General features: G+C 37.7%; 1 protein-coding gene across 1 annotated transcript in view; it reads right to left on the reverse strand.

The window, feature by feature from the left end:
* HSF5 (heat shock transcription factor 5) overlaps positions 1–17,604 on the reverse strand; it is a 52,831-nt gene that overhangs the window by 14,522 nt on the left and 20,705 nt on the right. The window contains exons 4-5 of the mRNA XM_003587377.5: positions 16,443–16,964; positions 14,434–14,611 (exon numbers count right to left, since the gene is read on the reverse strand). Coding sequence (XP_003587425.1) covers positions 14,434–14,611; positions 16,443–16,964 — 700 coding nt within the window. The remainder of the gene's footprint in view (positions 1–14,433; positions 14,612–16,442; positions 16,965–17,604) is intronic.

The following is a 17,604-nucleotide window of genomic DNA, read 5'->3' on the forward strand; positions in this document are numbered from 1 at the left end:
TTTCAAGGAGCTTTTCTCTAGGGGGTAGAGGAAAAAATGTAGTAGCTAGATGAAAATATGAATGAAGGGAAAGTGAGAGGAATTACTTTTAACACAGAACCTGTGTGATGGCATGGTGTATGCTAACGGGAATTATCTAATATAAAAGGTAAAACGTGATTATTGAAGAGTAAGGGGAGGACAACTGTTCAGGGCTAAGTCTGTGAGACACAGAAGGGGATTTTGTACACAAATGGAAGGATTGGCCTTTTCCCATTATAAAAGGAAGAAAGGCAAAGTGTAGAGTTACACAGTGGTAGACTGACAGATTTGTTGGTGGAGAGATATGAAAGTTCTCTTCTAGCTGCTTCTATTTTCTCAGTAAAACAAGAAACAAGGTCAAAGCTGAGAATGAAAAGAGAGGAGTTGTGTTGGAAGTTGGAGCAGAGATGATATGATACAGTGGCTTTGGAAAATGGGGAGTGTACTGACTAGGGAAATATTACCGGGCTGCCAAGAACACTAAGAGCTCTCATGAATTTAAAATGAGACCATTCATTTTGAAAAATATTTGACAGTAATAAACATCAAAGTAATAACTATTATGAAAATAACAATTTTGCTAAAATTCTATTGCTACCATGTATTTTCTATATATCAGGCACCATACTAAGCCAGTTATATGTTTTATATAAACATATGTCTTCTTATTATCCTCATTTTACAGATGAAACTGAGGCTCAGTAAACAGTCCGGATTTTAATTTAGTTTTTTCTAGTACCAGAAGCTTTCTTCCTGTTGACTGTATTGTACAGCCTCTAACAATATGTAAATCTTACACTGAATGTGGTTAAAATCTTTTAATGCCATAGGACCTTATATGTACCAATGTTCTTATAGCCCAACTGTTTGTTAGACTAAGCTCTATCAAGGAAGAATAATTTGCAACTATTTCTCCTTATATTTGCATTACAAAAGCTAATTCCTGGGAACTTCCCTGGTGGTCCAGTGGCTAAGACTCCATGTTACCAATGCAGGGGGCCTGGGTTTTATCCCTGGTCAGGGAACTAGGTCCCATGTGCTGCAACTAAAGATCCCACGTGACACAATGAAGACTGAGGGTCCTGTAGGTAGCAACTAAGACCCAACAGCCAATAAATACATTTTTAAAAATAAATATTTTTTCTAAAAGCCAACGTTTTATCATGGATGTTCTAGTTGAAGCATGTAATTTGCTCCCTGCCCCTAATAACATGAAAGTGTCATTAGATGTCATAATAATATCAACATTTCACAACTCCTCTGTTTCACGGCAGGAAGCCAAGGTCAATTAACACTCACCTATCAACACCACTGACCAAAGAATTAGGCTTTACTGAGGAATGGAGGCAGGGTTGGGGTGGGGTGGGGGGTGGGGTGAGGGGGTGAGGACTTAAGAGTTAAAACAAATAATATGCTAACTACCTTATCAGTTACAACCATATTATGGAGGGAAAGAGAGGAAATTATTATTTTAACAGCACGTACCAGAGTCCCTCCTGGGGAGGTAACTGTCTGTTGAAGAATATATCTTGACAATATATCCTGTTTTCGCTGGGCAAGATGAGGTCTCGAGGCCTCATTAGGAAACGGACACCTAACCTTCTCTGCCTATGACACAGAATTAAGGGCCTACTCATCTCACACGCTAGTAAAGTAATGCTCAAAATTATCCAAGCCAGGCTTCACCAATACGTGAACCATGAACTTTCAGATGTTCAAGCTGGTTTTAGAAAAGGCAGAGGAACCAGAGATCAAATTGCCAACATCCGCTGGATCATCGAAAAAGCAAGAGAGGTCCAGAAAAACATCTATTTCTGCTTTATTGACTATGCCAAAGCCTTTGACTGTGTGGATCACAATAAACTGCGGAAAATTCTTCAAGAGATGGGAATACCAGACCACCTGTCAGGAAGCAACAGTTAGAACTGGACATGGAACAACAGACTGGTTCCAAATAGGAAAAGGAGTACGTCAAGGCTGTATATTGTCACCCTGCTTATTTAACTTATATGCAGCGTACATCATGAGAAACGCTGGGCTGGAAGAAGCACAAGCTGGAATCAAGATTGCCGGGAGAAATATCAATAACCTCAGATATGCAGATGACACCACCCTTATGGCAGAAAGTGAAGAGGAACTCAAAAGCCTCTTGATGAAAGTTAAAGAGGAGAGTGAAAAAGTTGGCTTAAAGCTCAACATTCAGAAAACGAAGATCATGGCATCTGGTCTCATCACTTCATGGGAAATAGATGGGGAAACAGTGGAAACAATGTCAGACTTTATTTTTTGGGGCTCCAAAATCACTGCAGATGGTGACTGCAGCCATGAAATTAAAAGACGCTTACTCCTTGGAAGGAAAGTTATGACCAACCTAGATAGCATATTTAAAAGCAGAGACATTACTTTGCCAACAAAGGTCCGTCTAGTCAAGGCTATGGTTTTTCCTGTGGTCATGTACGGATGTGAGAGTTGGACTGTAAAGAAAGCTGAGCACCGAAGAATTGATGCTTCTGAACTGTGGTGTTGGAGAAGACTCTTGAGAGTCCCTTGGACTGCAAGGAGATCCAGCCAGTCCATTCAAAAGGAGATCAGTCCTGGCTGTTCTTTGGAAGGACTGATGCTGAAGCTGAAACTCAAATACTTTGGCCACCTCATGTGAAGAGTTGACTCATTGGAAAAGACTCTGATGCTGGGAGGGATTGGGAGCAGGAGGAGAAGGGACGACAGAGGATGAGATGTCTGGATGGCATCACCGACTCAATGGACATGAATTTGAGCGAACTCTGGGAGTTGGTGATAGATAGGGAGGCCTGGCATGCTGCAATTCATGCGGTCGCAAAGAGTTGGACACAACTGAGTGACTGAACTGAACTGAACTGATAGAACAGAAAAAAAAAAAAAAAAAGGATATCAGAGAAGAGAAGCTATGGTCCCAGTACAAGGAAAGAGGATAATATGGCAGGAGTCCACATCGACTAGTAACAAGCAAAGATGAAAGACTGGTAAAGTAACTGAAGGTCTTTTAAAAAGAATAGTTAACGTTCCATTTTAAATTATTTGCAATATTTTAAATGCAAACCCTTTCTACTCCATCAAATCACAACAGTGTGCAACACATATGAATACCTTACGTAACTGCTGGGGGTTTCGGGCAGAGCAGTGGTGGGCGGGGTGGCGGGTGGAGGGGGCAATCAAAGCTAGGGGGCTGACTCCACACGTGGTCCGGCAAGGAGCAAGCGGTGAGAAACTGATGAACTGAGAATTAAACAAAAGCAGAAACTCAAAACTAAAAGCCATTGTAAGCCCTGGAAGTTCTCAGAAATCCTGAAAAAGAATTTTTGGTGTGGGATAAGGTTAGCTTGAGTCAATCATATCTAAATCTCAAAAGTCACATTAATATTTGGCATATAAAAATTTTTTTCAAAACACTTTTTAAATTGACCTCTTCTATCATTTTGAGGCTTTTTAAATTCATACTATAAAGTATAAAGAAACTCTTTACAGTATTTAAACTATATTAAATTTTTTTCAATTTTAAAAAACTAGAAAAATACAAAAAGATAGATTTTCCCATAATCCCACCATTATGTATACTCATACACAAATTAAAAAGTAAAAAAAACCTTTCTACACCTCCAATTTTACTTCCTCAGAGGTAACCACTGTTCCATGTATCAGTTTTATTCATTTCAGACTTTTTAATATAATTTTACAGTAAGTATTTTTCTTTTTCCCTTCTAGAAAGCAAGTTGTACTAGACACGTTGTACTGTAACTTCCTTCATTCACTTAACATACTGTGAACACTATCTTTCCAAGTAAAAACATATCAACCTACTTTATTTTGTTAAATGATTACATAGTATTTCATTACATGAATTTATCACAGTTTGTCTAGTTCTCCATTGTCAGGCATTTATGCTTTTTTCCAAATGTTTGTTACTATAAATAACACACTATACTGAACTTTATAAGAAAGATTCCTAGGAGTAGAGTTTCTAAGTCAAAGCATATGAGGACTTTAGTTATTTACAGACCATGCCAAACTGCCCTCCAAAAGGCTCTACAAATTTACATTCCAATTATCAAACAGTGTATCCTACATCTTTGTCAAACCTGGATATTATCAATAGTTCAAGTTTTGTCAGTCAGATTGAAAAATAAATGTTTTTGGTTGATTTAGTACTTGCATTTCTCTCATTACTGATTTTGCTGAATTGGTTCAACATCCTTCTATACACTTACTGGTCATTTGTATCTCTTCAACTGAATTACACATTAATATAACTTTATTTCTTTTTATTGGATTGCATTCTTCTAGTTGTAGAAGCTTTTATGTATTATGAATACAATGTTCTATATTTCGTGTTGTAAATATTTTCTCAAAGTCCATAAAACAGAGACTTCTGGTTGTCTCCTAATATTTATTCTTCTTTTAAAAAGGCAAATAACCCCCAGCTAAAGATCATATTTCCAAGCTCCCTTGCAGCCTGTTCAACCAGGTGACCAAGTTCTAGTCAAACTGATGTGGTGTAGCCATGATTATGCTCATAAAAGAAAGGGATGTTTATAGCAATCTGCTGGCTGACGAGGGCAAAGTGATGAGCCGTCTTTAACCATGTAACACCTGAGGGCCAGCAGGGAAGTCAAGCTGCCACAGCACCTCTGGACAGCTTACTCTCAGACTGTAACATGAGCAAGAAAATCAACTTCTAAATTGTTTAAGACACTGGTGTTTTGCTTTTTACAGTAGCCTAATTCATACGTGGACTAATATGGAATTTGGAATCTACAGTGAGGTGCTGCTTGTAATTCAAATAAAAATATGTGATTCTAGCTCAGCAGTCAGACGGCAGGTGGTTGAGACACAGTGGGCTAGAATGTTGGTGATCTCTGTAATCCACATCAAAACACTTGGTAAAATCACTGCCTGTGACACCCTGGAAAGCAGACCACATGCCAATGGGTATGTAACCAGAAGGGGAAAGGCTGAAAACATTCACAATGTGTTGGCTGTTTCCTGACACATTCAGCAAAGCCCAAAAAGATAAACTCTAGCTAGAGGTAGCTGGCATGCAAGTAGAGACGCAAGAAAATATTCCTCTGCCTGTGGTTGGTCACCAACTGACTAGCGTTCAGTAATGTGAGGTTTGCTGTAATATCCCAACTTGAAACAGTAGTAAGAGGTACCTCTAAGCTTTTCTCAAGTACTTCTGACTATGACGAAAATCAGATTAAGAGTCTTATCTTAAAAAAAAAGTGTTATCTTTCCAATCAAACCCATCTTTTCAGATATCTCAATATAAAGTGCCATTAGGTTGAGGGAAGAGGATGGGCAAAGTGCAAACAGTAAATCAAATACCAGACTTTTCAGGCTTAAAAACTACCTAGATGAGAAGTCTAACACACACTTGGAATGACCAAAGAGAAACAAAAGTCTTCCAAGTTCTTTCGAAAGAATTAAAATGCCAGAGGTATAAAAAGCCTGGCCTGTTAAAATGTGTGATTGTTCAGCCTCTGAAGTAATCCTCAGACCCTTTAGGTCCACTCTAGCAGAAGCAGGCAACAAAAACTGGATTGCTTCAAAGACATGCATATTCCCCACCACCACTGCAACATAATGATTTGTGTGTATCAATAATGTGTTCCTTTTGATTGCTGAAAAGTACTCGATAGCATGGATATACTATAATCTATCTGTTCACTTTTTAATGGACATCTGCAGTAGTTTCTAGGGCTCTCTGTGTATGTGCGCTTAGTTGCTCAGTCCTGTCTGACTCTGCAACTCTATGGACTGGAGTCCGCCAGGCTCCTCTGTCCATGGAATTCTCCAGGCAAGAACAGTGCAGTGGGTTGCCATTCCCTTCTCCAGGGGATCCCTGGGTTGTAATATTTGACTGCACCTGGTCTTAGTTGCTGCAAAATGGATCTTCAGTTTTCACTGCGGCATGCTGGATCTTTAGGTGTGGCATTCAAACTCTTAGTTGTGGTATATGAGATCTAGTTCCTTGACCAGGGATCAAACCTGGGCCCCCCGCAGTAGGAGCTTGGAGTCTTAGTCATTAGACACCAAGGAAGTCTCTCTCATTGGAGTTTTAATCTGACTTCCCTGATGATTAAACATCTATTCATGTGCTTACTGGTCATCTGTATATCTTCTTTTGAAAAATGTCTCCTCCTGTTGTCGCCTCACCTTAAGAGTTCTTTTCACATTCGAGATACTATCTTTGTTTTGATTATGTGTCGTCAATATTTTCTGCTAGTTTTTGGCCTGCCTTTTCATTTTCTGAAAGATATCTTTCAAAGAGCAAAAGTTTTAAATTTTGATGAAATCCAATTTACCAATTTTTTCTTTATTGATCATATATTTTGTGTCCTAAGAAATTTTTGCCCAAAGGAGCAAAGTTTGTCTTTCTTTTTTCCCAAGATGTTTTATAGCTGTAGGTTTTAAATTTAGGTCTGTAAAGCATGTTTCTTTTTTTATTCTTTTTTTTTTTAAGTTAGTTAATTTTTGTGTGAGGTGTGAGGTATGCGTCAACGTTAATTTTGTTGGAAACACTTTCCTTTCCCCATTGCACTGCCTTAGCACCTTTGTTGAAACTCAATTGACCACACAGGTGTGGATCTATTTCTGGACTTCCTATTTTGTTTCATTCATCTGATTGCCTCCCTTTTCACCAATACCAAACTATTTTGATTATTATTGCTTTATGGCAAGTCTTCAGTTCAGTTCAGTTCAATCACTCAGTTGTGTCTGACTCTTTGCAACCCCATGGACTGCAACACACCAGGTTTCCCCGTCCATCACCAACTCCCAGAGCTTGCTCAAACTCATGTCTATTGAGTCAGAGATGTCATCCAACCGTCTCATCCTCTATTGTCCCCTTGTCCTCCTGCCTTCAATCCTTCCCAGCATCAGGGTCTTTTCTAATGAGTCAGTTCTTCACATCAGGTGGCCAAAGTATTGGAGTTTCAGCTTCAACATCAATCCTTCCAATGAATACCCAGGACTGATCTCCTTTAGGATGGACTGGTTGGACCTCCTTGCAGTCCAAGGGTCTCTCAAGAGTCTTCTCCAACACCACAGTTCAAAAGCATCAGTTCTTTGGCACTCAGCTTTATAGTCCAACTCTCACATCCATACATGACTACTGGAAAAACCATAGCTTTGACTAGATGGACCTTTGTCGGCAAAGTAATGTCTCTGCTTTTTAACATGCTGTCTAGGTTGGCCATAGCTTTTCTTCCAAGGAGTAAGCGTCTTTTAATTTCATGGCTGCAGTCAAAACCTGCAGTGATTTTGAAGCCCAAAAGAATAAAGTCTCTCGCTGTTTCCCCATCTACTTGCCATGAAATGATGGGACCAGATGCCATGATCTTAGTTTTCTGAACGTTAAGTTTTAAGTCCATGTTTTCACTCTCCTCTTTCACTTTCATCAAGAGGCTCTTTAGTTCTTCTTCTCTTTCTGCCATAAATGTGCTGTCATTTGCGTATCTGAGGTTATTGTTATTTCTTCCGGCAATCTTGATTCCAGCTTGTGCTTTCATCCAGCCAGGCATCTCGCATGATGTATTCTGCATATAAGTTAAATAATCAGGGTGACAATATACAGCCTAGATGTACTATCTGGAACCTGTCTGTTGTTCTGTGTCCGGTTCTAACTGTTGCTTCTTGACCTGCATACAGATTTCTCATGAGGCAGGTAAGATGGGCTGGTATTCCCATCTCTTTTAAGAATTTTCCACAGTTTGATGCGATCCACACAGTCAAAGGCTTTGGCGTAGTCAATAAAGCAGAAGTAGATGTTTTTCTGGAACTCTCTTGCTTTTTTGATCATCCTAATGATTCAGGATGGTAAGTCTGGTAAAGCCTCCTCCAACTTTTTATTTTTAAAACTTGCTTTGGTTAATCTGTGTCCTTAGAATTTTCTTTTAAATTTTAGAATCAGCTTGTCATTAAAGAAAAAATGTCTACTAGAATTCTGATTAGGATTGCATTGAGTTTACAGATCAATTTGGGGAGAACTGTCACTTTAACAATACTGGCTGTTCTTAAATTCATGAACATGGCACATCTTTGTATTTCTTTAATTAATTTTTATTAATTCCTTTCAGCAAAATTTGTAGCTTTCAGTGTCGAGGTCTTAGACATCTTTTGTTCAGTATATACCTAGGTATCTTTTGATTTTGGTCCTATTGTAACTGTTTGATTTTTTAAAATTTCATTTTCCAGTTGTGTGCTAATTTATAAAGAAGGAATTGTGTCTGCATATTAACTATATGGCCTGCTAAGTAAGACATAACCTTGCTAATTCATTTATTTGTTCTAGTAGTTTTGCTACATTCCTCAGATTTTTAACGTAAGTAACCATATCATCTGCAAATACGGTTTCACTTCTCCCTTTCCCATCTATACATCTTTTACTTCTTTTTATTGCCTATTGCAATGGCTAGGTCCACGGGTACAATATTGAACACAAGTCATAAAAGTGGGCATCCTTGCCTTGTCCCCAATCTCAGGGGTAAACAGCTTAGTCTTTCACTATTGATCATGATCCTTTCTATACAGATTTTATAGATGTTTCTCTATCAGTTTGAAAAAGTTTCCACTATCCCTATGTTGTTGAGAGATTTTTATTACTAAAGTGTGCTGAAGTCTGTCAAGTGTGTTCCTTGCATCTACTGAAACTGTCACAGTTTTTCTCCTTTATTCTGTTAATATGATGAATAACATCATTTAACATTTGAAATACAATCAAGTCTTGCATTCTTGAGACAAATTCTATTTGGTTTGTCCATCATTATTTTTACACATTGTTGGAGTCAATTTACTAATAATATTTTGTTAATTATTTTTGCACATATATTCATGCAGATTATTAGTCTGTAATTTCCTTTCTTCTTGTGAGGAAAATATTTGATAACCAACTTCTTTAAAAGAAAGATGTAGGGCTATTCATCGGGTCTTCTTGTGTGAATTCTGTCAAGTTGTATTTTTTAAGAAACGTGTCTATTCCATTTATGTAGCTGTGTTCATTGACATAAGGCTGTCCGTGGTATTCTCTTATTATCATTTTACCATTCATAGATTCTGAGGTATTAGTCTCTTTTTCATTCTTAATAGTTATGATTTGTGTTCTGTTTGTAATCTCAGGGGATCAGTCTAGCTAAGAGTTTGTCAAAATTTTCGACCTTTTCAAAGAGCTAGTTTTACATTTGTTAGTCTTCTCAATTGTCTGTCTTCTATATCACTGACTTCTACTTTTATTTATTTTTGGCTGTGTTGTGTGGCTTGTGGGATCTTAGTTCTAGGGATCCTGGACTAGGGATAGAACCCACACCCTTGGAGTGTCCTTTGGAAAGTCCAAAGTTCTGAGTACTAACCACTGGACCACCAGGGAATTCCCTCTGCTTTTATTTTTAACATTTACTTTGGGTTTATTTTCCTCTTCTTTTTCTAGTTTCATATGGTAAAACCTCAGGTCATTGATTTTAGGTCTTACTTATTTTCTATTAGCCTTTAAAGCTGTATGTTTCATTCTAACACTGCTTTAGCTGCATCCCACAAACTCGGATATTGTATTTTGATTGTCACTCAATTAAAAATATTTTCTAATTTTTCTTGTGATTTTGTCTTTGACTCACAAATTATTTAGAAGTATGCTACTTTATTTCCAGATATTTGATCTTTTCCTAATTTGTTATTAATTTCTAATTTAATCTGTTATATTCAGAAAATACACTTTGTATGACTTCAATTCTTTTCAATGTATTGAGACTTGTCTTACGGCCCAGTGAATGACCTATCTGGTAAATGTACTGTATGCTCTTGAGAACAATGTATATACTCTGCAAGCACTGGACGCTCAGTGTCCAAACATGCCAATTAGATCAAGGTGGTTACCTTGTTCATATCTTCTTTGTCTTTAACTGATATTTTGTCTGGTTATTCTATCAACTGCTCATATAAAAGTATTAAAATATCCTAGTACATTGAGGAATTGTCTGTTTCTCTCTTTAAATTTTGTTATTTTGTTTCATGTATTTTGAAGCTCCATTATTACACAAAACACATTTATAATTGGTGTGTTGCTGTTTTTCAGTCCCTTAGTCAAATCCGACTCTTTGTGACCCCATGGACTGCAGCACACCAGGCTTCTCTGTCCTTCACTATCTCCCAGAGTCTGTTCAAACCCATGTCCATTGAGTCGATGATGCCATCCAACCATCTCATCCTCTGTCATCCCCTTGTCCTCATGCCCTCAATCTTTCCCAGCAGCAGGGTCTTTTCCACTGAGTTGGCTCTTTGCATCAAAGTGTAGGAGTAAGGAGCATCAGTCCTTCCAGGGAATATTCAGGGTTCATTTCCTTTAGGATCAACTGGTTTGATCTCCTTGCAGTCCAAGGGACTCTCAAGAGTCTTCTCCGGCACCACAGTTCGAAAATATCAATTCTTCGACAATCAGCCTTCTTTATAGTCCAACGCTCACATCTGTATATGACTACTGGAAAAACTATAGTTCTGACAATATGGACATTTGCCGGCAAAGTGATGCCTCTGCTTTTTAATATACTATCTAGTTTGTCACAGCTTTTCTTCCAAGGAGCAAGCGTCTTTTAATTTCATGGCTGCAGTCACTGTCCATAGTGATTTTGGAGCCCAAGAAAAGTCTGTCACTGTTTCCATTTTTTCCCCATCTATTTGACATGAAGTGATGGGACCAGATGCCATGATCTTAGTTTTTTGAATGTTGAGATTTAAGCCAGCTTTTTCACTCTCCTCTTTCACCTTCATCAAGAGGCTCTTTATTTCCTCTTCACTTTCTGCTATTAGGAATCATCTGCATATCTAAGGTTACTGATATTTCTCCCAGCAATCGTAATTATAGCTTGGGATGCATCCACGGTGGCATTTCACATGATGCACTCTGCATGTAAGTTAAAAACGCAGGGTGACAATATACAGCCTTGATTTACTCTGTTTCCAATTTGGAACCAATCCATTGTTCCAAGTCCAGTTCTAACTACTGCTTCTTGACCTGCATACAGGTTTCTCAGGAGGCAGGTAAGGTGGTCTGATATTCCCATCTCTTCCAAGTATTTTCCACAGTTGGTTGTGATCCACACAGTTGAAGGCTTTAGCATAGTCAATGAAGCAGAAGATGTTTTTCTGGAATTCCCTTACTTTTTCTACGATCCAGCCGATGTTAGCAATTTGATCTCTGGTTCCTCTGCCTTTTCTAAATCCAGCTTGAACATCTGGAAGTTCTTGGTTCATGTACTGTTGAAGCCTTGGCTTGAAGGATTTGGAGCATTACCTTGGTAGCATGTGAAATGAATGCAAGTATGTGGCAGTTTGAACATTCTTTGTCCTACCTCCCTGATAAACTCTTCATCATTATGAAGTGGCCCTTGGCTTGAAGGATTTGGAGCATTACCTTGCTCGCATGTGAAATGAGCACAAGTATGTGATAGTTTGAACATTCTTTGTCCTACCTCCCTGATAAACTGTTCATCATTATGAAGTGGCCCTCTTTTAAACACTCTAGGTCTTAAGGTCTGTTTTATCTGATATTTAAGAATAATCATACCAGCCACCTCATACTTTCTGTTTGCATGTTCTTTTTCTATCCACTTACTTTCAATACATGTCTCCTGTAGTCAGCCTACAGTAGAAGTTTCCCCTTTAATCTACTCTAGCAATCTCTGCCTTTGACATCAAAGACCATTTATGTATATAATAGTTGTATTGGTTGAATTTGGGTCAACCACTGTATTACTTGTTTGCTCTTTTCCTTATTTTTCATTTCTTTCTTCCTCCTTTCCTGCCTTTTTTTTTTTTTTGGATTGTTTCTATTATGTTGGTGATTATCCTGGAAACTACAATATGTCTCCTTGTTTTCTTCTTACTGAAGAACACCCTGCAGAACTTTCTTTAATGTTTATCTGCTGTGGTGCATGCTCTTGATTTTGTGTTTATCTGAAAATGTCTTCATTTTTGCCTTCATCATTGAAGAATCTTTTTGCTGGGTAGAGATTTCCAGGACTCCAGATTTCTTTTAGTTTATTTAAAATATGATTCTACTCCTTCTGGCTTCCATTGCTGTTGTTCAGAAATAAGCTGTTAGTCTAACTCAGGGCTTGGCAAATTACAACCTCTAGGTCAAACTGGGCCCAGCATCTGTTTTTTGTAAACAAAGTTTTACTGAAATATAGCCACAACCATTCACTTATGTATTATTTATGACTGCTTTAGTGCTACAACAGCAGAACTGAATAGTTAAACAGAGATCATATGGTACTGGCATAAACACAGAAAAACAGACCAATGGACTGGAATAGAGGCCTGAGATAAATCCTCATACATATGGTCAATCACCTTGAACAAGGATGCCAAAAACACTCAATGGGGAAAGGTCTCTGCAACAAATGTGCTGGGAAAACTGGATGTCCATATGCAAGAGAACCAAGGTGGAACCTTATCTTACATCATCTACAAATATTAACTCAAAATGGATTAAAGACCTAAATATGAGACCTAAAACTATAAAACATCTGAAAGAAAACACAGTGGAAAAACTGTATCATACTGGGCTTGGCAATGGTTTCTTGGATACGATACCAAAAACACAGGCAACAAAAGCAAAATTAGACACACGGGAGAATGTCAAACTTACAAACTTCTGTGCATCAAAGGACACAGTCAACAGAAGGACTGTGAGCAGAATATTAGCTAAATTAATGTGATCTTGAACAAGTTCCCTATCCTCTTCAAGCTTAAGTGTCCTGATCTTTAAGTAGATGACAATACCACTTTCATCAAGTTTGTAGTATGGCATAAAAATGAGCATGCAGTGAATATTCACTACTGTCCTTTTCGAAATTGCCTTTAAAGTCCATGCCATTGTTTTGAACATCTTCAGTGGTAAGAAATCTTAATCTCTGATTACAGATTGGATCATATACTCAACTAAAAGCAACTGTACAAGTTAAGTTTACCAAATAAGACGAGTGGTCCAGATAGTTTTTGGTCAGTAGGGAAAGAGCAAATAAGCCAAGATGGTGGTGGTCATGCTCTCTCTCCTCACGCTCTCTCTCACCCCACGTTTCATGAATAATGATTATGTAACAACTGAGATCATTTATGGGGCTTCTCTTGTGGCTCAGCCTGCAATGCGGGAGACCTGGGTTCAGTCCCTGGGTTGAGAAAATCCCCTGGAGAAGGGAAAGGCTATCCACTCCAGTATTCTGGCCTGGAGAATTCCGTGGACTGTACAGTCCATGGGGTCGCAAAGAGTTGGATAGCACCGAGCATGTGTATCATGAGGTACTTGCTTGGCCATGGACTACTTTTGTTCTGTAAGCATATGTAAGTTCCACCTGGAAAGCCCTTGAGGGAGGTTATGTTATGTCTGCTGCTATGGCTACTGTACCAGCCAGGAGAGAAGAAATAGCTGCAGTTCCTACAGCTCCTTCAGTTTTCTTCCAACCTCTTAGCTCAAACCTTGCCTACCCTGCATTCAGCATAGAGTATGAACAGGGAGACATGGTCTAAATGGCACTTTGCAGAAAGAACCCTGTGAGTCTAAACAATACCTCGATCATATTACTATTAGCTTACTTTTGGGGAAAATTCTCCAGAAGTTCCCAAGATTCTTCCGATTTTTATAGGTTAAAATGACTGTTTGACCGGATTGCTTAATTCACTGAATTGCACACCTCTGACGTGCATATAATTTAATAATATTCACATTGTCTACTGAAGAATTTGATGACTTGGTTTTGGATCATGTAAGAAACATGTTTTGTTAGATGTCACTATTTTCTTAAAAAAGATTCTGACCTCCAATTACAATAAATAAATTTATATTAAAAAAAAAAAAAAGATTCTGTCTATACCTCTAGAAAGAGTAACACCAACTGTACTAAAACAATCACCAACTCTGGGCTCCTACAAACCACAAGAAAAATCCCACTGATAGAGAGTCATACTTTATAATATGCTCAGGGTAATATCTTTAATGTCCATCTAATTTTTTCTTGCCACAATTTAAGAACATGCCCTTTTGTACTATACTTTGCTAATAAAAGAACAAGTACTTCTGTAATTACAGTCTTTGGCATCTGAAGCAGTTATTAAATTGTCTTTCATCCTTGCATTCTCCTAGTTAAGTAATCCAAATTCTTTTGCTTTTACTTACTATGTTCTCTTTTCAAAAGCTCATATTTTTACATGCAATACTGAAATATAATTTGTACTTTACAGGGATGATTAAGAAAAAACAGTTAAAATTACAGTTATATTAAACAGCAATGTGATAAGTATAATTATGAATAATAAATGAAGAGCATTCAGAAATTAATTCCACACTATGATTCTACTGTGAGCATTCCAGAGCACAACAATCCTTACCAGGGGACTTTCCTTGCTGTGAGTTGCTTCTTCGCTCTCTGTATCTGGCTGGAGTGGATAAACTCATGTCTTTACTAGGCTTGCTAGCAGGCCCCATTTCTGAAATAAGGAATCCCATTTGTTCTGAAGGCAAGATATTCTCAGGTGGACTGGTCTGGCATTTTATACTGGCATCCATCTAAAATATTAAAACCACTCATTATTCCAAATTTTCCCCAAACAGCTACTAAAAGTTAAGACACTTTATCAGAGGAGTTGTATTATAGAATAATGATCCAACAAACATGATCTTTTTAATCTTTATGAATGATACTATCCAATTTTGCTAAGCTAATCTGAATCTTTGGTAGTAAGACATATATTTCCCCATACAGAAACCACTGAAATGCCTATGGAGCTAAAATATTTACTTATGACCAGAGGAAGATTCACCATGAAGTTTCATTTTTTTAATAAAATTCACACACACAATTTATAACTAGTTAATATCACTATCTTTTCCCATTCTAACATCTCTTCCATCAGATTTCCTCTCTTGGTGATACTGGAATGGCCCTAGGTATGATCCTGTTGGATGATGTCAGAGGGGCTGTGAATACTTTATTCTACTAATTTTGTTTTGTCTTAATAAAGCTTTCAAAATTCAAAATCTAGATCTGTCTTGCTTATGATACATAGATTTCTTTCTTGGAGTTCCTATGTTTTCTTCAGAATACCTAATCCCTTTGTCAAGTTGACCAATTTCTGAAATATTCTATTTATTAATGAATTTATTTTAAACTAAAACTATATAATGAAGTAGGGCTAGAAGTTCAAAATACAGCTTTCAAAAGCTGTGATATCCAAATTTTTTTTAAAGAAACTGTGTGAATGCAATTTTAAAATATGAAATCTATTTTGGATGTGACCATGAAGGAATAAAGACACATTTCATGGTCTTTTCACAGGCATATTTGAAACACAAAGGGCCTATCTTTGGTATACTGAATGTATAATATTATTTTAATACATAGTACTCTGGGTCTCAATGTTTGGGCTCAAAAAGGACAATGAGTTGATAGAAACCTTAAGACATTTGACCCTTAAGTTAGCCAGAAAAGAATGCATTAAAAAAAAAACTGCCCAGGTGACTTCACTCACTGTCCAGAGGTTAGGACTCCATGCTCGCACTCCTGAGGGCCCAGGTTCAATCCCTGGTTAGGGAACTAAAACCCCATGAGCCACATGGTGTGACCAAGATACACACACAACTGCCAAAAAATTATCTTGTGAACCTCTAAAAATGAAGACATTTTCAACTCCATTAAAGAAAAAAATCCAAAATGAAAAACATATATATATCAGACTAGGACTGAGAAAAAAAAATCACAAAAGTGATTTTAATTTGGATATACTTTTATTTTTTAGAATGCGAGTTTATTCATTTTCTGGTCATAAGCTAGCAGTGATCAAGGACTAGTCTCTACCTTCAGAATATATCTCTCAAACCAGAGTCAGAATTCCGCTTTAGGAATGAGAATATTAGCAAGGAAATTCACACACAGTATGCTCTCAAATCAAATTAGAATTCAGTAATGTTGTAACAAAGTATGAAAATACTTCCAACCATCTCCTTACCTCCATGCTACAAATGGCCAGGAAAGTCCTGATGTTATCTATGAGATAAACCATCCATCTGAGAAGTGGAATTTAATCAGGCAGGCACACCTAGTCCATTCAAATTAAATTTGGAAGCGAAACTCAAAGGATGTTTTTAACATGAAAATATTGATAAGTCTTATACCACACGCTCATTCAAACCATAACATAGTGAGAGCAAGCCTGACAGTTAAGGTTACTTCTTTCTGAAATGCTTTGTGCAGAACCACTGGGACATGATCCTTCTGGAAAGCATAATGAACTCGTATTAAACCCAGATAAAACTGGGACAGGGTCCCCACTACAACGGTCCTTAGCAAGAAGCACCAGGTACCTCTGAACATTACTAGGAATTTTTCTTTGCCTCTTACCTGGTGTGTGCTGAATGGTAGCCCTTCCTGAACAAATACTACTGAAGATGCAGATGGATTATGACTTAGCTGCTCCTTCAGTTTGATGTGAGCTTGCTGGTTGATTGCAGACTCTTGCATTGTAGTATTTTCAACAGGCTGAGCTGGGTGGATGGTATAGATGTACTCAGGTGACTGTGGTAGAGAGCTGGTAATTGCCTGTTCTGTTCCGACCACAAAAGATGTAATATCTGAGCCTACAGGAGTAAGTGGCTCCAGCTGGCTAGCCTGACTTGTGGAAGATGGATTGCTGTTGTTTGAATTAGCTAGGATATGTTGGCTTCTATTAGACTGGGATGTTGAGCACTGATTCTCAACAGGCTCCACCTTGACCATCTCCAATTTAGGGGAGGAATGCAACTCATCTACTATCTGAAAAACAGCCTCTAGGTTTACTTCTGTCTTTTTATTTTCATCAGTAGCACTGCAAGGCCAATTAGAAGGCAGAAATTCAACTGGATAGGAAGACTGCATTGGAGGATTCTGGGAAAAGAGAAAATAGGATTCTTTGGATAGAAAATCAAATATGAGATTAAGGAGGAAAGCAAAAACATTTACACTGATGAATGCTAAACATAAACAAATTAATCTTAAAGTTCACTAAGAAAACTTGAATGCCAGTCAAGTTTTTGGCAGTGGTACCTTTAACTCTATTGTTAGCATTAGCACACGAGCTACTATACGTCAACCACTATGCTAAGTTTTAATATTGGAATGGACCAAAACTTCTCAGGGTTAAAGTATACAAAATCGAAAAAAAGCTACAGTATCCAAATACCTATTTGCTGATAAAATGTCTATGTATCAAAGTCTTTCGGAAAGGTTAACAGACAAAAACATACACTGTTTTAGGAATGTAGTAAGGAAATAAACACAGGCTGCTCACAAGACCGCCAATGCTTCAATAGATTCAGGGGGAGATACCGATATTCCGTTCCAAATAATCTGGGGAAAAAATGGATGGAATATCGAATGTCCCTTGTTGAGATTATTTTAATACTAAAACAATTGATTAAAATAGCTGTCACTTTTAGACCGGTATCTTCAAGATGTATTCTCTTATACACAGTATTATGCACAATTACATCTGATGAAAAACAACCTCAAGCTATGAACACAGAAT

This window comes from Bos taurus, chromosome 19 (assembly GCF_002263795.3).
Source record: "Bos taurus isolate L1 Dominette 01449 registration number 42190680 breed Hereford chromosome 19, ARS-UCD2.0, whole genome shotgun sequence".
Lineage (NCBI taxonomy): Eukaryota > Metazoa > Chordata > Mammalia > Artiodactyla > Bovidae > Bos > Bos taurus.